Raw genomic sequence first — 22,437 nt, forward strand, 5'->3', positions numbered from 1 at the left:
CCTTATTAGGCCTTAGTTATTTTATAACTTGGTTTACGCAGTTCTTCAGCTAAAATGTCGGGTCGGTAGGTTGAAATATAAATATAATTTCCATTTTTAGAAATTATATTATGAGTTTTTTCGGATGTTCCATGAAAAAGACAAGGGTAGGTGGGGGGGGGGGGGAAATAAATATAAATCTCAGACCAGGAGGATCTAAGAAGACATTGAAGATGGAAGACAATTCAAATGCAGGATGCCTATGTTCACTATCATCTGATGTGAAAAACAATAAAGAAGGATTATAACTTGTTTTTACAATATAGTCTGGCGTGTTTTTCTTGTAGAAACCTATTGGATCATCAAACAAATGAAAACGATGCTCAGAAAATTACTGTCCAAGTCGTGTGTGTGTGTGTGTGTGTGTGTGTGTGTGTGTGTGTGTGTGTGTGTGTGTGTGTGTGTGTGTGTGTGTGTGTGTGTGTGTGTGTGTGTGTGTGTGTGTGTGTGTGTGTGTGTGTGTGTGTGTGTGTGCGCACAACAGTGCAAAGTGCTGGATATGATTTAAATAAAGGTGTCTACTCGGAGTCAAAACGGTCAGAGCCATAACCAGCTCTTACTTTTCAGTGGGCATCTGATCGTACCGTCTTCCCATCCCCATGAGCATATCAAAGGCTGATTTCTGGTCAGTTGAAGGCTGAATATCAGCATCTCTCAGGGTAACATTGACATACTTGGCACCGAAATCTTTCAATACGAACAATGGTGTACAACTTTCGATGGAAACGTAATCGGCACGATCTAGAGTTGTCTGCAAATCATCCCTGCTGCTGCACTGAATTGATGCAATCGTTCGGCCAGAATATTCATCGTCAAGATGTTGTGTTATTAAATCACCAATACAGTCACTCAAATTTATACTGCTGACATACTTCTTAGCAATCACTTTTTCCCCAGAAACCAGTCGATCTGAACCACGCTGGTCACTGCTCAGACGCCATGACCGAAGACGACTGCGCAGTTTGGTTAAAGGTGACTCGGCATTTTGGCGCATGCGCATGAAATTATATTTTGAAAATAAATGTCGACGTTTACATTTCGGGTTTTGAAACTTTTGCACCTTTGGCGGAAAATGTATAAATATAAAAGGCTAAAAATGTGTTTTATATTTCATTTCGGCACATATACTGTCGGCGGATCCGTAAACCAAGTTATAAAATAACTAAGGCCTTACTTTAATTTATATACCAGAGCTGCCACCTGCCGCCATCAAGGGAACTTGCGTCTCCCATTTTGGCTCCCAAAAGACCCAATTTGAACCAACCAGACAGAAGAGGAGGTAAAGGATGACAATGGAAATCAAACTTTATATCCTGAATAAATCATCGGTTTCTGCTTCATCTTTGGCCAGGCAGTATGGCGTGAATGAATTGACCATTAGAACTGTACGGAAGATAAAATCTGTGCCAGCGTTCGTGCAGGAGCCTCCATTGCAACATCATCGGTTGGCAGGAGACACACTCTTGATGGAAAAAAAAAATAATAATGAATTGAGAAAAGTGTCTGGATTGAACATCAGACCCAGAAAACTGCTCTAGTGGATGGGACCATTATAAGAAAAAAGGCCAATTTGCATCTACAATTACCTGAAGAAGGAAGCCCAACCTGATGAAGAAATGAAAGAAATTGGGTCTTCTCCAGCACCATCATTTCAAGGAAGCAGGGGCTAGTTTGACAAATTTAAAATCTGATACAACCTCATTATGTCCAGCTGGCTGGAGAGGCTGCTTCTGCTGTTGTAGAAGCAGCTATAGAATACCCAAGAGGTTCAGAAGCTGATGGGTTATCTGCAAGAACAAGTCTTCAATGCAGATGACATGGGTCTATTCTGGAAGAAAATCCTGGAAACCGATGAGGACCTGGGTTTCCAAAAAAGTCTCAGGATTTAAAGCTGAAAATGATAAATGCACCCTTCTCTTTTGTAGCAATGCTGCTGGGGACTTCAAATGCTTGTCTACAGAGGAGAGAACCCCAGAGTTCTGAAAGGCAAGACAAAGTCCATATTGCCAGTCTTTTGAAGATCAAACAAAAAAAATCTGGGTTCCTGCCAAAGTGTTTGAAAACTGCTTCATTCATGAGGTGAATGATTATCTTGCAACGAAAAACTTTGCTTTCAAGGTGCTTCTTATTTGGGATAATGCACCAGGAAATCCACCATCCTTAACTAAGTGCAATCATCATGTTAACGTGATATTCTTGCCTCCTAACGCCACATCCTTGTTGCAGCCTTTGTACCCAGGGTGTGATGGCAACATTTAAGTCTTGCCATATCAGGAGGTGTTTTGCACACATCCTGTCCATGATTGTGAGATTGTCAGCTCTAATAGTGAATGATTGTTGGAAAAGTTTCAACATTTTTTTTTTGATGCCATTGTGATTGGCAAACATGGCTGGAAAGAAGTGAGAAGTGAGATCCTCAGCTGTTGGAAAAACCTATGGCCTGGGATTGCCCATGATTTTAGAGGTTTCCCTGAGTTGGAAAGAAGTGAAGAGGATCATTAATCTTGCAAAACGTATTTGAGGGGTAGGATTTGTTGACGTGGAGGAAGAAGTCGAACTGTTCATCCCATGGAGAAGACCTTGAACTTGACCCAGACATCTCACGAAAAGGCAGAATTAACCACCAAACTGCTGGAGGAGCTCTTCAAGGCAACAAAAACTGCCCAAGAAATTGCTGTTAGGATAAATCCTTTTGTGAAAGAGGCCTGAAGTTCAAGTGGGCCATTGAGCTTGCTTTAAATCCCTACACAGAACTTTACGGGGCGTTAAAACAGAAGGCAAAGTGCCTATAACATTTATTTCAGCCTACTTCAACAGCTATCCAATCCCTTCCACCAGCAATTCAATCCCTTCTACCAGCAAATCACCCAAAGCTCCAACAACCACCTCACAATAAGGTGAGTTATTTTGCACAACAGTGCTATTATGATTCTAACACTTTAATGTATATTTTCCTTCGCATTCTGCGAAAGGTTGTTTGTTGCTGTGTATTTATTTGTTTATTTGTGAATATGTGTTTGTTTGTTATTCGCATAACTCAAAGTATTAAACCGAATTGCATGAAAATTGGTGGGATGATTCGTGATTATCCAAGGACGATTTGATTAGATTTTGGGAGCGATCGGGTCAAAGGTCAAAAACAAACTTTTGAGCATAACTTCCTTCATAAGACGGCTATCGACATGCAACCAACGCCATTGTTCCATGACGAAATACCTTTCGGGTAAGTGGTGTCAGATTTGACGTGACGTCATCAGAAGTGCGTCAAAATGACATCACAAGATGACTTAAATTTTCAATTTTCGACCATCAGTTTTGATCATACCGTTTTGTAGGACTTACCTTGAGGACGTCACACACCAAATTTGACTTCGTTCGGACTGACCGTTATGACGTCATTGACGTTTGAACATAACGTTTTTCAATTGTGGCTAAAAAGTCCTGATATTTTATATTCAAATATCTATGTAATTTGAAAAGGAAATTGTCCCAAATCCAGGCATTATGATCGGTACCAAAATATCTGCTTATTTATGAACAGGTTTTGCAAATTAATTCTATGGTCAAGGTCACGCTCAAGATCAAAATATACTTGTAGGCATAACTTCAGATCTAATAGAGCTATTGACATGAAACCAACGTTAAAATGTTCTGTGAAATAAGAGCTTTCAGGATGGTAGTCCGTGATTGGTAGTGACGTCATTGGAAGTGCGTCAAAATGACGTCACAAGATGATGTCATTTTTAAACTTTCGATTTTTTTTTTGTGTTTATCATTCCATTTTGTTGGACTGCCCTCAATGACGTCTAGCGCCAAATTTGACGTCCATCGGACTGATGGTTGTGACGTCATGGACGTTTTAAAATGACGTTTTTCAAATGTGCCTGGAAAAAAGTAGCGGTGGCGAAGGTATGTGCTCTACCGAGTGCCCGTTCTAGTTAATAATGCTACACCATTCCATACAAAGACGTGTAAAAAAATTTTTTTTATATTTAAAGCAAGGACTGTTTTGGGGTCTTTATTATTTTTTTGGGAGCCTGGAACATATCCCCAATTTCCCCATATGTTTCATGATTCCTCCAACATGAGGTTATCCCATAACTTATCCACTGCGTTGGAGGAAGTTTTATTGTATATGTATTTTTGGTCAAAAACTTAGTATCACTTTAACCGTACTTATTAAAATAAGCTTTTGGAGAATTTCATTTTTGATGATTCATAATTTGATTCATTAGTCATTGGGTTTTGTGATTAATGTTTCCATATAACACAAAACTCCTGATGTCATGAGACTTAAATGTTGCCATCACACCTTGGTCCATAGGCTGATCCTTTAATCTGAAGATCCTCTTTGTACAATGAATGCTTCATGTTTTTTTGTTTGTTTGTTTGGTTTTTTGTCCTTGTTTTGGTCATCTCGGCTTGGTCAGAACTTTTCATGCTTGATTTTTGCATACTCTTCTAAATCTAGTACATGAGGTATTGAGTAAAACTTGATCTCTGGGAAAGGTATTTCCTGTGTTGTGACTGAAGTTGGCATGATTGCTTATTCTTTCATGATTTATCCCAAGTTGTTGGTTGGTGTTTTGGATCTCTTTTTTTGAGAGCCATTGGAGATTGTGCTACCTTTAAGATCTGAAGAATATTGATGCCAAATGTGCTCATTGAGGAAGAGTAATCTTCAACTGGTGTGGTGGCCAGAAAATTAATGAAATGGGGTGAGGAACAATTGGCAAAAGAATGGGTTGTAATCGGACTTCAACCACTTGCTGCTTTTGTGGTATCACTGGGAGTTTCAAAATTATGTGACTATAGGTTGGTTTGTTTCAAGCAACTGCCTCCACCTCCATGGAACAACATTTTTCTAAGTAAAGAGCTGCTGCTGACCAGAGGAGGTTAACAAGGGCATCAGGGAAGTAGATGAAGGAAATCGAAGCAGAATGAATGATTTTAAAATTTATCAATGTTCAGGTTGGGAAAGGTTGCTGGGAAACTTTTTTATTTTTTTTATTTGTTTGGCCGGCTCTGAATGCAGCTGTTTTGATGCATTGTCTGGAGTTGGTGGGGCCAAAATGTTCACCAAACTGACGATGGAGATTTGATTGCAGCCAATGTAGATCTTGTCAATTGTGGTTGAGTATTTAATCTAAAATTAGTTGTATTCAACTTTTTCAATTTAAATTGGTGGCAACTGCAACCCTTATTTAATTGGAATGTCACTCGGTTGAGTGCATACCTCCACCAGGCTGAACAGTTTGTTTTGTATCCCAATGATTGACTGGATCTGCATCTGGACCTGAACAAATTTAATCAGCTTGTTCTTTTCACATACCCAACTCATCCACCAAATTTTGTCATCTTTCCACAACTTTTTGAAATGTGCTCCGTTTGGTTTTTGGCCCATCTCTCAATGTTGACGAATCACTTTAAAAATTTAATTCTCCTATCTGGATCCAGATTTTCACCAATTTAGTTGATTCATCCTTCTCACGCGCCCAACCTTCCCACCAAATTTCACCCGAATCTGTCCAACTTTTTTGAGATCCTGCACATAATAAGATGGGTGAAAGCATAACCACCGAACCTTTGGTAGTGGAGGTAATGAAGAATGGATTATGATAGGACCAGGGAACCAGCCTTAGAATAGAGGTGGGGCTGCAGTTTGCTTGGGATCTCTTGTTAAGAATAGTGAATGCATGTGATAGTCTCTGCTTTGGATTGGGTTTGGGAGGAGGGAGTAGTGGAGGTGGTTTTACAAAGTCCTGCAAGTTGAGTGTATAATGTTATGCTGTGATTAACAAAATGCTGCTGCTTTGCCTGCTGTCTTGGACTTGTTTTCACCTTCTTGCATTTGTGCCTTTGTTTCTTTCAAAACCTATTTGGCATTTCCTGGTTGCCCAAATCCTGGAAAACGTTCTGCTCCACTGGCTTCCATTGTGTGAACAGGGTCTCACCAACACAAAGGCAGCTGAGGTACTGGCACGGGATGGCCCCAATGCGCTGACCCCACCACCAACAACTCCAGAGTGGGTGAAATTCTGCAAACAACTCTTTGGAGGTTTCTCCATCCTCCTGTGGATTGGTGCCATCCTTTGTTTCATTGCTTATGGCATCCAGGTTGCTATGGAGGATGAGCCATCAAATGATAATGTACGTGATTCGTGCCAGCAAATCCATACACTGCTTCAGTTGTTTGTTTTTTTTAATCTTGTATACTATTTTAAGTATCAGTTCTTGGATAATCTATCATGTTTGGTAACTATATTTTGTGTTTGTTTTGTTTGTTTTTTTTTGGCAAACAATTTGTTTGCAGGGAGATTAAATTTTGGACTTCTGCCACAAAAATGAGGTTTACAATTTCTCATATACAACAAACTAGCTAAGAAATGCTTTATGCAGGTCATTCTGAATGCAGACTGAAGACCACCAGGCATTGTAGCCAAAACTTGGCTTTTCCTGCAGATAATCAGCATTGGTGTCTGTTTACTTTCGTTTGGGAAGAGGTCATCACCAAAACGTTGATTGGCTTGCAAATGACTAAATCACAGGTCATGTATTGGAGCATGTGCCAGAGCAGCGTGTTGCTGCGTCCACTTTCTGCCAGTACTCCAGGGGCTTCCATCTGGCCATTTCCCAGGCAGATGACTGGCCAATCGCCATCTTGAGATGCTGATCAACTTGCTGCAACCATGAGGAACATGGTTGGTCCAAAGGCCTCCTCCATTCACAAAGCTCCCTTGCTGAGAGAATCTCGTGAGCAGGATCAGTATCAGGAAAACGAGCCACATGTCCATGCACCCGCAGCCGAAGTGCACGTACAGTTTTACGCCTCAGCTCCTGAACAGCTCAGCTAAGCTATTCCCTAAAGCACTCAGACCCCCATCCCCCAATTCCACATTCAGCCTGTTTGCAAACCCCTCAGCTATCCTCATCCTTGAGCTTGCCAACATCCAGCCTTGGCTGGGATGGTACCATTCTCCTGGATTTAAGCTGCAAGCCTGTGGTTTGTATTGAGGAATTTTGCACTCCAGTTGACCCTGCAGTTCTGGATCATCCTCCAGAAACAATCAACGAACACATGGCCAATATCTTTTGCCGCACCACCAGCATTGGAATACGAAGTCCAGCAATGAGCCTGTGGGTGCTGAAACCATGAACCAGTCACTCCAAGTCCATGACTTCTTGCAAAGTCAAGGAACTTGGTGCTATTCTGGTTTTCAGACCCATGAGATCAGCATTTGTCTTTTAACCATCCTCATAAGTATGTCAATGCACTGAAATCTCCCCGACGAGAAGAGTATCTCACCTGGGGCGCTGATCAACCAGAGACTTGAGCGTGGCATAGAATGCATCCTTCACGGTGAGATCACTCTATTCCGTCAGAGCATGAAGAGAGATTAGAAACGATACCCAAGGAGTGATGAATCCTTGGTCTCGTAATGCTCGTTGACCAGTATTACCGCAATTATCATTGGAGTCTGGTTATTGGACAGATACAGCAACTCCTTGGGTATGGTAACCATCAGAGCGACCAGGCCAATAGTAGGTGTAACCACCTGCCATGATCTCACCACTATCTGCTCTCCAAACTTCAGTGCTCCAATACTGGTGTTCAAATGCTTTAGCTCAGATAAGACAGATGATCATCCTCTCTTTGGGATAGGACATTCCAGGCACCCAACCGAAAGGACCGCCTCAGGGAAACCCAAGGAGACCACCGTCTGGTGGACAACATCAGCACCACTCCGACACTCCCGCAATCTGACCCGGGAATGTTATTCCTTGGTTTCCCTCCTATCATCAAAGATTGGGGGCCTGAAGGCTTTGCCCCAATCCCCTCTGACTGTGAGCTGCTGGGTATCCATATCCATACAACCTCCTCACCAGAAAATTTTAATTTGTTCATCGTGCTGGTAGAAAGCTGGCTACTCTTCGTGAAAGACCAGTTTCTTGGTTTAATGTCCATCTGAGGCATGTAGCATTTTTGGTGCAGTGCTCTTCCAATGGAACAGCTTGTTGTTAGGCCTCCAATCAAACCCTTATTTGATGGCTGAAAGGCAAGTTTTGCTTGCTCTGTCCATTCTTGCCAAACATTAGGGCACCAAATACCAACCCCAAAATTAGAGTTGCTGTCCCCTACCTTGAAATCCCCTTTTTGTGACTATCGGAATGATTCGAGTCTTGTTGATCCCCCTCAGGATGTTTATTATTAATCAACCCGAGCACCATTGTTTCATCATGGTTTATTTTTGTTAACCTCCGCCATCAAAGATCGGAGGTTACTGTTTTCACCCCTTTCTGCTTGTTTGTTTGTTATCTTGCCAAAACGAAGTTTTTGCAAGATATGTTAGTCAGCTTGTATGTTTGTTTTTTTTGTTGTTATCTTGCCAAAGCAAGATATGTTACTCGATCGGTTTGTTTGTTTTTTTTTTGTTTATATATTTGTCTTACAATTGATTTTCAACTTTCAACTTGCTCTCCAAGTCACAGTTCTAAAGCAATGGCAGTCAAACTTGACATGTATACTCGTGAGCGCAATAGCTTTCGACGCCCACAAGGTCAAACATCAAAATCAACGAAACCCTTAGCTTTTGAGTAAATCTACCAAACTTGGTAGATATATATAGCATATCGATAGGCGCTCAGCTGATTCGTTTTTGGTGGCGATCGGCCTTGACCTTCATGGTTAGCGCCTAAGGTCGAAGTTGACCTTCATGAAGGTCATTTTTAAATCTTTGACTAACAATATTGAGTAGTACCTCAAATTGAAGCCCTAGAAGAGTTTCTCAGATATATATATAAAAATTTCACCGTTATGACGTCATGACGAAAAAACTGATTTTTCATAAAAAATGAAACTCTCAAATCAAGGTCTTGACAAGATAACCTTTGGCCTAAGGCCAAGGTACGCTTTTTATTTTTTGTTTTTTGTTTGTAATCACGTATCGATCACACTGCAGAGCACAGTTATCATTGGAAATTTTTGTAACTTCGCATATCAGAGTCCTATAGAGGTCCCTTTCAGCGTATAAAATTTTCAAGGTCACTTTGTCGCAAATCAAGGGAGTCGACGAAACCCTTTTTTTGAGTAATTTTGATCGGATAGTCTTCAAACTTCATGGGAATATAGTTCATGGTCTGGCGCTCAGCTGATTAATTTTTGATGGCGATCGGCCTTGACCTTCATGGTTTGCGCTGGAGGTCAAAAGTTTTTGACCCCAAGGTCAAATTTTGAAATCTTTGGTACCATATCATGTAATACCTCAAATTGAACACCTGAGTGCTTTCTAGATATGTCAAGCTTGAGACATTGTCATTTGGTGATGTTATGAGGCAAACGCATATTTTTCATGGTTACTCTGTAGAACGATTCTCGTGGCAGATATTCCTCAAGGAGTCGCTCCTGGTGGATAGCAGCTCTGTTCACCTCAGTGTGACCTTAAAGAAGTCACACGTGGTCACCTTTTGGCAAGATACGATTGGTTTTTTTTTATTTGTTTGTTTGTGAACAGTATTACGGAAAAACTCCTCCGGATTTCAACGAAACTTGGTGGGGGCATTTGGTATGGTCCAAGGATCATGCCATTAGATTTTGGACTCTGTCCAAAATCCGTTATGGCGGCCATTTTGAAAAAATTTGAATTTTTTTTTTTTTTTGCATTTCTACATGTTTTAAGTGATTTCCAACCCCCCCTCCCACACCCCCAAAAAAATTGTTAATAGAGAAAATATTTTTGCAACTTTTTTTTCAACAATTTTGATTTATTTATTTTTGCATTCCTACTTGTTATAAGTGACTTCCAACAAAAAACGTGCCAAAATTATAATTGCGGCTGATTTTGGAACTTCAGGTGGATATACCCACGTAAAATCAATTTCTGTCTCAAGGAATCTAGTTATGACTAATTAATTGAGTATGTAAAAGTTAAAAGGGAAAGTTGCAAACTATAACTCTGAGCACTGTTGATTGAATGAATAGGATATCGGGTTCACTTGAGTGACCGAGCAGTATTGGCGGCGGAGGTTTTGCACTCTACCGAGTGCTCCCCTCTAGTTTGTTTTGAAATCGTGCTTTCTCAAAACTATCTTCCCAAATATGAAGTTGTACACGTAATAAAATATTAGCAAAAATAACATATGCTTTGTGTTTTGAGGTGAAAATGCAGTTTGCATATTTTTGCAGCTGTACCTGGGTGTGGTGCTGTCAGCTGTTGTCATCATTACTGGCTGCTTCTCTTACTACCAAGAAGCAAAGAGCTCTCGCATCATGGACTCGTTCAAGAACATGGTTCCCCAGGTAAGACCTCTGTTTTATTTGCTGTACCTTGCACCTGCAGGCAAGCAGTTGCTTGTCAAGCTTGTCTGTTGTGATGGTCAAAAAGTGCAATGATTTGGCCTAAATTTAGACAAAACATGCAGCTACTTGGCATTTTCCAAAATCATCTGACACCAATTTGGTTTAAATTTGTGAAACCTGTTATTACGTGTTATTACCATAGTGGAGCTTAAACTTTTTATTCTTTATTTCACATAAAGTTTTTATTCTTTATTTCACATAAAGTTTTTATTCTTGATTGCATGGAAAGAAATGTGAACATAATTGCAGCTTTCATGAGAAATGTGAAAGCCAAAGGAGTTTCTGTGAATTGGTGACTTGTGAGAACCATTCAACTGCAGTAAAGTCAACCCTTTTCAGTATTATCATGACAAAAACTAATTCCCCAACACATCCCCAATTTTCAATGAATGTGGGAAATGTGTGCTGTGGAACTGTTTCAGCAAGCGCTGGTGATCCGCGAGGGAGAGAAAATGCAGCTGAATGCTGAGGCGGTGGTTTTAGGAGATCTTGTTGAGGTGAAAGGCGGTGACCGTATCCCTGCAGATCTTCGCATAATTTCGGCTCATGGTTGCAAGGTAGCTGCAAATGTCCAAGCTCATCAAATATTTTTTTGTTTTCTAATCATGCTCTGATTTGGAAAATTTAAATTTATTAATGCAGATTGATAATGAAATGTTTCCCCATGACATTCAATTGTGGTAAGATTCAAAAATTGCAATACTTTTTGTCTCTGCTGCTGAAGGTGCCATTTGCCCGTATGCACATGTGTGCGGCGGTCAGATTTTCGTTAGCACAATAACTTGTCTGCTGTTGAAGAGATTTTGTCTAAACTTTGTACATGTATGTACTGTTAGGCAAAGATGAACTGATTAAGGCCCGGTCACACCTTGACGTTTTAGCCAGCGATGGCAACGTATTAAAATGTATGTAAAACGCTGGCTGACGTTGAACTTTTGATGTTTTTTTTTTAAGATTCGGACGTATTCATAACGAGTTGGTCGTATGAATAACATATTAGTAATGGACACAGAACGTTTCGTTGTGTTATAGATAACTTGTACCAACGAATGCTGAACCTGTTGTTGGCCTACACAACCTATGCCCAACGATAGTCTAACTTCAGCATAGCGCGTTGCACGCATCGCCGACGATGTCGTGACGTAGCCTATTAAAAGGCTGACGCACAACGATTCGAATCATAACTGCCGTAGAAATGGAAGTGTCAACATCGCAGTCACACCTTGGCGATCTTGCCAGCGTATGCCGACCTAAGAAAAATGTGTCTAAAACATTGGGGGCACGTCAAATACGGTATGAGTAAGTTTGGTGGTCGTGAGTAGAACGCTAAAGTACGCTATCATACGTCGTAGTAAGTAGAGTACGTCAAATTTTAAACATGTTCAAAATTTTTGGACGTACTCGGCGTATGACACACGTTCCGCATGCGATGGGGATAAGTTTTACACACGATATGCGGACGCTTACACAGGTCCACAAAGGCTACTTATAAGCTACTCATAAGTCGAAACGCGTCGCGGTAATGTCTTTTTTTACGCGAAACTTATTTCTAACTTGTGTTTGACGTGCTTTGAACCAATTCTTTACATAGTCCCAACACACATCGACGTATGTAGACGTATTCCAATGACGTCTTCCGGTCGACAAAAAAAAAAAAAATGAATGTTTCTAGCTTACAACTGCCATATGTTGTAAGCCATACCAACTGCCAAAGACGTGTTCCCAGCGGTTTTGGGAATTGGTATATAAAAATGCTGCTCATAAAAGGGGAACCCAACAGTGTTTTCGAGTTCCTTTTTGAGTCGATGTCCATGTCAGCAGTAACAGTATTAGTATTAGTAGTAGTTTGTTCATGTTGGCAGTAGTCGGTGGGTTATGATGGATCCTCCTTGCGTCCACGGGTAGGTTCATAGGCTGCCACTCAACGATTTAAATGGCTGCATCTCCACGATTGAAAGTCGACACTTGCACTCAACAATTGGATTTTTTTTTACACTCAACGACTTTTAAACGGTACCACTCACCTATTTTCATTGTTTACAATGAACGATTTAAATTGCTGTCACTCGCCTTTGTTTTTTGACGCTGGCGCTCGGAAATTTTAATCGTTTCTATTGAAAGTGCTAAATCGCTCAAACCCCACTATTGAAAGTAGACGCTTGCGCTCAACAATTCGATTTTTTTTACACTCAACGACTTTTAAACGGTACCACTCTGCTATTTTCATTGTTTACAATGAACCATTTAAATTGCTGTCACTCGCCTTTGTTTTTTGACGCTGGGGTTTTGAAATTTGAAGCGTTTCTTCTGAACGTGTTAAAACGCTCAAACTCGACGATTTTAAATAGACGCTGCCGATGGACAATTGGAATCATAGCCAAGCTAGACATCGAAGTGTGAACATCCTCGTCATGCCGAAGAAAAGTTTGAAGAATGCTGCAAATAAGTGTCCTGGCCATGGCCGTGGACGCTGACGCAAGGACGATCCATTATACCGACGTCTTTCAGCCTATGAGTAACTTAAAAGTAACGTCTGTCTGTGTGGCTTCGATCGCGTAACGTGCCAACACGTTAATCATAGGTTAGAAATAAGTTTTGGGTATGCTAAACATTACCTCGGCGTGTCTCAACTTATGATTAATTTACAAGTAGCATGTGTTGACGTCTGTCAACGATCGCAGACCGTGCATACAACTTGTGGCCAGCGTAGCGGAACGTGTGAGTCATACGCCGGCATACGTCGTGAAATTTCAAGCATGAAAAAATGAGGACAACCGAAAAGTACAACGTTTAAAGCCAGCGTACAACGACGTATGGCAGTGTTTTTCAGCGTGCTCTCAATGTTATCAAAACTTACCCATAACATATTCAACGTGTGCCAGCGTTTTAGAAAAAAAAATTCAAAAATCGGCATACGTTGGCTGAAACGTCAAGGTGTGACCGGGCCTTTAGATTTTGGGGTCAAAGGTCTTTGCCTCAGTTCATGTGACCTTTGATTGGAAACCTGTCAACTTGTTAACCACAATTTTCTCATTCCATTTGTGTTCATTTTTATTTCCTCATTCATATTTACAAAGGTTATAAATATTAAGTTTCATGTTTTTTTTGGTTTTTTGTTTTTTGATAAGTGTTCAAAGGTGAAGTATTGTTTTGGTGAACGTCATCCCATTCACCTTTCAGGTTGACAATTCATCACTGACTGGAGAGTCAGAACCTCAAAGCCGGTCCCCAGATTACACTCACGAGAACCCGCTGGAGACACGAAATATTTGTTTCTTTTCCACAAATTGTGTAGAGGGTAAGTCGACTTAAAGGGTTAATACCTCCTTCACCCCCTGGAATGACATGATGGATCCCCCCCCCCCCCAGAATTGCAGACAGGTGGGTTAACACCCACCCCAGAATTGGTGTTTTAGTATGACCTGTAATTCCTCCACCGATCCTGAACCACTGGGTCTTCCCACCCCCTCCCCCTCCTTTACTCTTTTCTTGTTCCTACCCCTTTGAACCTTTCCATGCCCACCATAAGTCCAACCACCACTTTTCAACTCGTTCCAGCGGTTCAAGAGTGCTTCAAAGTCTACACAGGCACTTCTGAATTTATAGCATGATTTCACAGATGTTGTCTCTTTTGCAAGCATCCTCTTTATTTTTAATATAAATCATTTTGTAAAACTATATGAAAGACCACATGACCTGTTGAGTGCTGTATTTTTACTCTTCTTCCGCCTTCCCAAGGTACTGCCCGTGGAATTGTGATAAATACCGGCGATCACACAGTAATGGGCCGTATCGCCACCCTTGCATCTGGCTTGGAAGTTGGCCGTACGCCAATCAACATCGAGATTGAACATTTCATCCACATCATCACAGGCGTAGCAGTTTTCCTTGGAGTTTCATTCTTTATCCTATCACTTATCCTTGGCTACAGCTGGCTTGAAGCGGTCATTTTCCTCATTGGCATCATTGTGGCCAATGTACCAGAGGGTCTGCTGGCAACTGTCACGGTACACCATTTGTTCATGTTTGGAATATAAAAATTAAATGTTGCAAACTACTGTCTGATTTATTAGGATTTCAGAGGATTGAGCTCTTGAATTGATGTTTTTTTTTTTGATGACCGGTGAGCTTGTGCGCTCAAGCTGTGTCTGTAGAAACAGTCAGTTATTCAGTCTAAACGATTCAGTTATTATTGCTTGAACCAAACGTATCATTTTGATTAAACTTGGCCACAAGCTTCATATCTGATGCCAAATGAAGGTACACTGACCGCATCAAAATCTGCGCTCATTAACTGGTTGAAATCGGACCCAAAACACTAAAAAAAAAAAACATTCCTGCCCGAACTTGTAGGGGGATGGTGGAGGGGGTCAGCAGCACAGCCATGCCTTTAGCCAAAAACATGAGCTGTAATCGGCATCAAGTGGGCACATGAGCACAATTTCAATATTTTATGTCGTCGACTGTTGCTCCTGATCCAGGTGAGCTTCAGGACCTTTGGTCCGATATATTAGTTATTTAATTATTGATGAGGGAGCATTTCAACTATTCTCTTTTACCAGGTTTGCCTAACACTTACAGCCAAGAGAATGGCCAAAAAGAACTGCCTTGTGAAGAACTTGGAAGCTGTGGAGACCCTTGGATCCACTTCAACCATCTGCTCAGACAAAACCGGCACATTGACTCAGAACCGGATGACTGTTGCGCACATGTGGTTTGACAACCAGATTCATGAAGCAGACACCACTGAAGACCAGTCAGGTACATGGTGTTGTATCTACTTGTGACATTTCATGGCTTCTCCATTAACTTTCACACAGAAAAATGTTTATTGTTAATCTTTATTGGTTTGTTTGTCTGCAACAGGCACAGCATTTGATAAAAGCTCTGCAACATGGACAGCCCTGTCACGCATTGCTGGCCTTTGTAACCGTGCGGTCTTCACAGTGGGTCAGGAAAACAAGCCGGTGCTGAAGGTGAGATTGTCCTCGGTGCCCTTTTTAGGTTGTTTTGCTGCTCTTCATAAGCAGTGTAGCAGTTGAATGTGCTTTTATTTGCAGCGAGATGTAGCTGGTGATGCCTCAGAGTCTGCTCTGTTGAAGTGCATTGAACTCTGTGTGGGAAACGTAAGAGAGCTGCGTGACAAAAACAAGAAAATTGCAGAAATTCCTTTCAACTCGACCAACAAATATCAGGTATGTTTTGAGGAAAGCTAACTTTTGCAGTTTCTCAAATTCGACTGACGTGTTAGTCCAGTTTCTGTTCCAAATGTCATCCTTTCAAGTACATTTTTTTTTTTTTTCTTCACACGGTGATGGATGATGTCAATTGAGCATTTTAGTTTGTTTTTTTCCCCCCATGTCTAAGGCTCGTGGAAGAGCTACAACAAAAATAGCACACTTGCAGATCAGACGCCATTGGACTTGACATTGTACAAACTTGTAAGTTACAACTTATTGGGGCACTTTGGATGACAGCGATGTAATTACTATAACTACTTTCCTCCACTCAGCAGGACGATTTGAGGAGAAACTTCCTCTTCCCCATAATGCCAACTGATGGTTTGTCTGTGCCCTTTTCTCTAAATGTTGAGCAAGGAAACTGTTTCCCATTCTTGTCTTTGGTATGGCTCGAACAAGGTCAGAATTGAACTGCTGAAGTCCCTAGTTCCACTTGTCGTGGATACACTCTAAACTTGTTGAATGTGAACACACCGCCAAATTTGGTAAAATTGAGAAAAATTGCAACTCGTCTAATAGTTTCCAACCATAATAGACTGATCCTATGTCACTATCATTATGTAGCACAATCGTTTAAAAGATTTCCATTTCAAAATGGGTTTTTAAAATTTAACATTTTGCAAAATTGCCAAATCATCTAATGATGCACCAGAATACCACCCAATTATTAATCCAGGGGTTTTTGGGATCACATTAAGTTTTAAATTGTTCAACGAGAACCACAAAAAATGATTGCATTTTCATGGCTTACTACGATATTCGTTGATGTTGGTTCATGGAATTCATTGGAAACCGGTCAGTGTGCTTGCCTTTCAGGACTTGGGTGGGTGGGTAACTGAGTTTTAAAATGTTGTATTTCACTCCCTCTCCCCCCCGCCCTTTCTACAAGTTTAACACCCTACATCTTTCTTCTCATATAATCTTTGACTTTTGCCTGATTTTTCTTTTATCCACTATTTAATTTCAGTTGTCCATCCATGAGACTGCGTCCTCAGATGATCCTCGTTACTTGCTGGTGATGAAGGGTGCCCCAGAGAGGATCTTGGATCGCTGCAGCACCATCCTGATGCACGGGAAGGAACTCCCGCTCGATGAAGAAATGAAGGAGGCTTTTCAAAATGCTTACCTTGAGCTTGGAGGGCTCGGCGAGCGTGTGCTGGGTATGCCTGACTTTAAGTCTGCAAGCAGTCATGTATAAACCTGTGAAATGTCTCTTTGGTTCGAATTTGACCAACTTTGGTCTTGTGACCAAGTTTTTAATCTTGACAGGTAAATCATTCATTCTCTGCAGCTGATGATCTAAAATTCAACAAGTTAGCATTTCTTGATCTGACATGTCTTCCTTTGCTTTTGCACTTTTAGTTAATGTGCCACAATCTTGAGTTTCGATCCATGCATGGAAGGCAAAGCAAGTGATTATGGTTACCGATTTCCAACAGGAAAAAAAATTCCATTTCCTCGTGAATTATTGATCTGCTCATGTTGCTGTTCTCTGGAATTTATGTAAAAGCAAATTTCAAGTGTTTGGGGTCATCCTGTTAATTCAGAATAAATTATCCCAGTTTTATTTGGCTGCAATGTGCATTGTTCAGCTGTGAGTTGGACATGTATGTGCCTGTGTCTACCACAAATGGTTATTCCTTCTTTTCTTTCAGGTTTCTGTCATTTCATGTTGCCTGCTGAAGACTTTCCCAAGGGCTTTGCATTTGATACAGATGATCTGAATTTCTCCACCGATAATCTCTGCTTTGTTGGCCTCATGTCGATGATAGACCCACCACGTGCAGCTGTACCTGATGCTGTCGGAAAGTGTCGCAGCGCTGGTATCAAGGTGAATTTGCGGACAGTTTCCTGTTGCACTTCCTTCCCCTCCCCCCAAAAAGTTTAAATGTAAGCAAATACGTTTTAAGGGGTTGGTGTTGCATTGCTTGGATGTGACGCTGTCTGTGCACTCAAAGCTTTTCCATTTTGAAACTTCAGCCTGCAGAGTACTTGCAATTGCCTCTGCCACCGGATATGGACAGAGGTTGTTTTCATCCTTCTCTGATTTGTTTTGTTTGATCATAATATCTCAAAAAGGTGTGGATGGATTTAGACAATTTAGTGGACAGGTTGGGTGCGTGACAGACAAATCGATTCGATCTTTTTGAAGAGCAGTATCCAATATTTTTATTCATGCTTCTTCAACATTGAGACTGAGCCAAAACGATATGTATCGTGATACAGGAGACCCTCGTATAACGCAAGTGGTACATTCCCGTGAAAGGCCTTGTTTCCTAAAATGTGTTATGGGGCAATATTTATCGTAAAAAATATCTGGGTTACTTTCCAAACGGGGAAGATTTCAACCTATTAAGGTTGAAGACTACATTGAAACCTCAAAGCAGTGAATGATGCATCTATAAAATGCCCAACAAATAAAAACATGAAGATTAATTGCTTTTTAACAAGTGGTACCATGTTTGGGGTTTGAATATCGTACATATTTTGTGTTGAAGACTCAGAAGATGAAATGGAGGCTGAGTTGCTTGGAAAAAAAAAAATTTTTTTTTTGAATAACTTAACGGAGACTTGAGTGGCTGCCTTAATTTTCTGTTCGTAGACCTCCTTGTGACATTTCAGGATATTCTCAGTCTTCCTCCGCACCTTGGAACTTCTCCTGCAGTCGGGATCATGTTCATCAAAGATGGCCATGGCTTAATTGACCAATTTGAAACCTTTTGCCACGACCATTGTCGTGAGGGTTTTAACTGGCACATCCTCAAGACTTGATTCTGATGTGCACCTCCTCCAGAGCCGGAAGATCTTCATTGCTCAGGTCCTCCCTGTGTGAGAAGCAAATCTTCAACATCACCTTTGTCGATCTCCTCACATCCCATGTGCAGGGCCATGTCCACAATTGGTTGCCTTGCTTTGCTGACTTCAGCATCCTTGCAAACTCTGAACTCGATCGCTGCCTTGGGCCAGAATTATTGATGGAGATGGAAGTGTGGCAGAGCATGTTTCCAGTAAAGTCCAGTTTTATTGAGGTTTAACACGTGGCTTGTTTAACCTCCATCCTCAATCACTGATTTGAAGACTGCTGGAATTTTCAGCAACATCAGCTTCCCCAGTTTACTTGATCATTGGTATCTTTGGTTTGATCACCGTGCAAACTCACCTTCTCTTAAATGACCAGTCCAGACAAGGGCATGTTCTGTTGCTCTATCCATGTGATCAGCATCTTCGCCATTTTCTCAACAGCATCGGGCCGAGATCTTGCAGTTCTGGTCACAGGTTAGTTGTCGAAACGCTTGCACATTTTTCACGATTGTCATGAATGGTTCTCACTGGAATCAAGAAATCTATATATATATATATATATATATATATATATATATATATATATATATATATATATATATATATATATATATATATATATATATATATATATATATATATATATATATATATATATATATATATATCAATGCTGTGCTCGCTTCTCTCAAACCGATCCAAAACTTTTAATTTCACCTCCAATGAATGACTCTTCTTGACTTCTTTCTACTTCACTTGATCATTAGTTCCAATGCCACTTGCACGCTTTGCAGCCATAATTTTGGCCGCTGTGAGTGAACAACTTCCTCAGAATGACGTGTGCTTGTTGAATTAAATCCACGCTGTAGTGAAAATGTTATTCGAGGGTCAACTGCATCTCAAAAAATTGGAAGAGTTGACAAAACAAGATGGATGAGTTGGTTCGGTGACGAACATGCCGATCCTATCGGTTGGATACAAAATGTAAATTGTTCAGCCTGGCAGAGGTGTACGCTCTGAGTGCTGTTCTAGTTGTTGAAGATATGCCTAAGGACATACCTGCATATTTTAGCTTCTGGAAAACATTCGCTCAGACATTTTTGATGATTGTTGGCTTCAACTTTATCCCCATGCTTTTTGAAAAAAAACGGGGTGGGTGCCTGTGCCTCTGCAGTTGGTTACCATTAACTGAATAATCCTCAGTGTGCAGAGCAATGTCATATTGGCTGGCTTAAAATCCTGAGTTGAGGACTCTGTTTAGCTCACCTTCGTGTATTGGAGGCCACATTCATTCTGGTCACCAATCCTATTCATTGTAGACGGAATTTGTCTAATTTCTATCTATTTTGACTTGATTGACTGACATGTGACACCACAATTCCACAAACGCTTGACTGTGACATTGATCGCTTGCTTGACTGACAACTGTACCACAATCAATGTTGAGTGTTGTCATGAACCCCCCCCCCCCCAATCCTCGACTCGCCCTCAGCTAATTAGGATTATGTTTCTGCCGGTACATTGGTGATTCATCTTCGCCTTATCATTGTTCATGGTGGTTCATTTCCACCTACTCATTATTAATGATGCTCGATGGTTCCACCATTCGGGTAATCCCATCCTTTTTCTCTCAACCAATCAACATTGAGGACATTACATTGTAACTTTTATAAGTGAGTGTTTGGGGTTTTATCCCGAGTGCAAGTCAAAGCTTTGATTATGCATGCATTTCATATATATATATATATATATATATATATATATATATATATATATATATATATATATATATATATATATATATATATATATATATATATATATATATATATATAAATATATATATATATATATATATATATATATATATATATATATATATATTATACACACGAGGTGGCCACTACTCATCTAACATCTCTTTCCAAAAATATGGAGTTGGTCTCCCACCCCCACCCGTTGCTGCGAGAACAGCTTCCATTCAACCACGAGCATTAGTGATGATGGGCAATTAGTTCTAGCTCGGTTTCTGTGTTCATTGGGGTTGAGGTCAGGGCTCTTTGCAGGCCAGTCAAGTTCTTCCACACCGATCTCAACAAACCATTTCTGTATGGACTTCACTTTGTGCATGGGGGGAAAAAGTTGTCATGCTGAAACAGAAAAAGGCCTTCCCCAAACTGTTGCCACAAAGATGGAAGCACAGTATTGTCCAGAACGTCATTGTATGCTGTCGCATTATTTCCCTTCATTGGAACTGAGGGGCCATGAAAAACTGCCCCAGACCATTATTCCTCCTCCGCCAAACTTTGCAGTTGGCACAATGCATCCAGGCAGGTAGCGTTCTGGCATCCACCAAAGCCAGATTCTTCCGTCAGACTGCCAGATGAAGCATGATTCATCACTTCAGAGAAGGTGTTTCCACTGCTCCATAATCCAATGGCAGTGAGCTTTTCACCACTCCAGTTGATTCTTGGCCTTGCCCATGGTGATCTTCGGCTTGTGTGGCAGCTCAGCCATGGAAACCCATTTCATGAAGCTCTTGTCGAACAGCGTTTGTGCTGATGTTGCTTCCAGAGGCAGTTTGGAACGCTCTCGTGAGCGTTGCAACCGACAGATGTTGTTTTTTTTTGTTTTATTTTCCCCAGACTACGTGCTTCAGCACTCGGCGGTCCCGTTCTGTGAGCTTGTGTGGGCCTACCACTTTGTGGCTGAGCTGTTGCTCTTAAATGTTTCCACTTCACAATAACAGCACTTACAGTTGACTGGGGCAGCTCTCGCAGGGCAGAAATTTGACAAACTGACTTTGTGGAAAGGTGGCATTGTATGACTGCCACGTTGAAAGTCTGAGTTTTTTTCGTATGGCCCATTCTCCTGCCAATGTTTGTCAATGGAGATTGCATGGCTGTGTGATTTTATACACCTGTCAGCAATGGGTGTGGCTTAAATAGCCAAACCCACTAATTAGAAGGGGTGTCCGCACAATCCTTGGATGCCAGTTTGTTTACGTGCAATAGGTTGGTCACATGGTCTGGCAGCCATATTGGATTAAAGAAGAATTTCTCACTGCTTTATCAATTGACATGGAACTTCACAATTATGATTGAGTAGTCATGGGGAATATGTTTTAATTTTCAATCTTACTGGATGCATGGTCTGGCAGCCAGAATTATTTAATATTTTGAATCTGGGTTCAGAGTTTTTAATCAAACTTGGTGCAAGTATGTATAATAATGAAACATGGGTGGAGGCATATCTGGCAATATTGAAGTGAGCCCTTCTAGTTAGGTCATCTCTATCGAGGTGACCGAATAAAACCGGACCAAACGTCCGTCAATTTTTCTTTCCGATCTTGATGAAACTTGGTATGTGGGTAGAGGTTGATGAGTGTTGCACAATGATATAACTTTTGTCTGGGTTCAAGGTCACGAAAGTTATAAAAATCGCCATTTTCAAAACCTATCTCTGCCATTCTGCAAGATATTCGAGAACTGTTTATTGATTATGATAGTAAAAAAATATTATCTTGTATCGAACCGCACATATTTTTGAATTTCTGTCCCGTTTGGCTGCCACGTAACCTGGAAGATGGTCAAAAACACCTCCCGGTACAAAAAACTTTTTACTTCCGATTTTGATGAAATTTGGTATGTGGGTAGAGGTCGATGAGTGATACCCGACATTTTTTTTCCCGGATTCAAGGTCAGGGACAAGGTCACGAGGTCACGAAAGTTGTGAAAGTCTTCATTTTCAAAACCTAGACTGTCATTTTTGGAGATATCTGACAACGGTTAATCAATTATGATAGTAAAAAACATTATAGAGATGACGGTCACCCCCACACTGGGGTAATTTTTTTATATTTATCTACATACATTTTGGACCCTGGGTTCATGCCGTGAACTTGTGTTCGCGGGTCAAAACGCGTGTTTGTTTTTAAATTCAATTTGATATTGGTCAATCCTTGTGGAACCTTTGTCATCTTTCCACTTTTCTTTTGGT

The 22,437-nt window shown here is 40.8% G+C and overlaps 1 protein-coding gene across 4 annotated transcripts in view; it reads left to right on the forward strand.

Moving 5' to 3' along the window:
* The window catches only part of ATP1A3 (ATPase Na+/K+ transporting subunit alpha 3), a 229,455-nt gene that overhangs the window by 190,751 nt on the left and 16,267 nt on the right, over positions 1-22,437 (forward strand). For all 4 annotated transcript variants that reach the window (XM_085875715.1, XM_085875714.1, XM_085875717.1 and 1 more), the window contains exons 4-13: positions 5,986-6,189; positions 10,223-10,336; positions 10,819-10,953; positions 13,577-13,694; positions 14,135-14,403; positions 14,959-15,157; positions 15,263-15,372; positions 15,457-15,591; positions 16,604-16,796; positions 17,292-17,467. In XM_085875715.1, the coding sequence (XP_085731841.1) occupies positions 5,986-6,189; positions 10,223-10,336; positions 10,819-10,953; positions 13,577-13,694; positions 14,135-14,403; positions 14,959-15,157; positions 15,263-15,372; positions 15,457-15,591; positions 16,604-16,796; positions 17,292-17,467 (1,653 nt within the window). The remainder of the gene's footprint in view (positions 1-5,985; positions 6,190-10,222; positions 10,337-10,818; positions 10,954-13,576; positions 13,695-14,134; positions 14,404-14,958; positions 15,158-15,262; positions 15,373-15,456; positions 15,592-16,603; positions 16,797-17,291; positions 17,468-22,437) is intronic.

The sequence above is a fragment of the Eptatretus burgeri genome, chromosome 3 (assembly GCF_056783735.1).
Source record: "Eptatretus burgeri isolate ZD-2024b chromosome 3, Ebu_testis_v1, whole genome shotgun sequence".
NCBI lineage: Eukaryota > Metazoa > Chordata > Myxini > Myxiniformes > Myxinidae > Eptatretus > Eptatretus burgeri.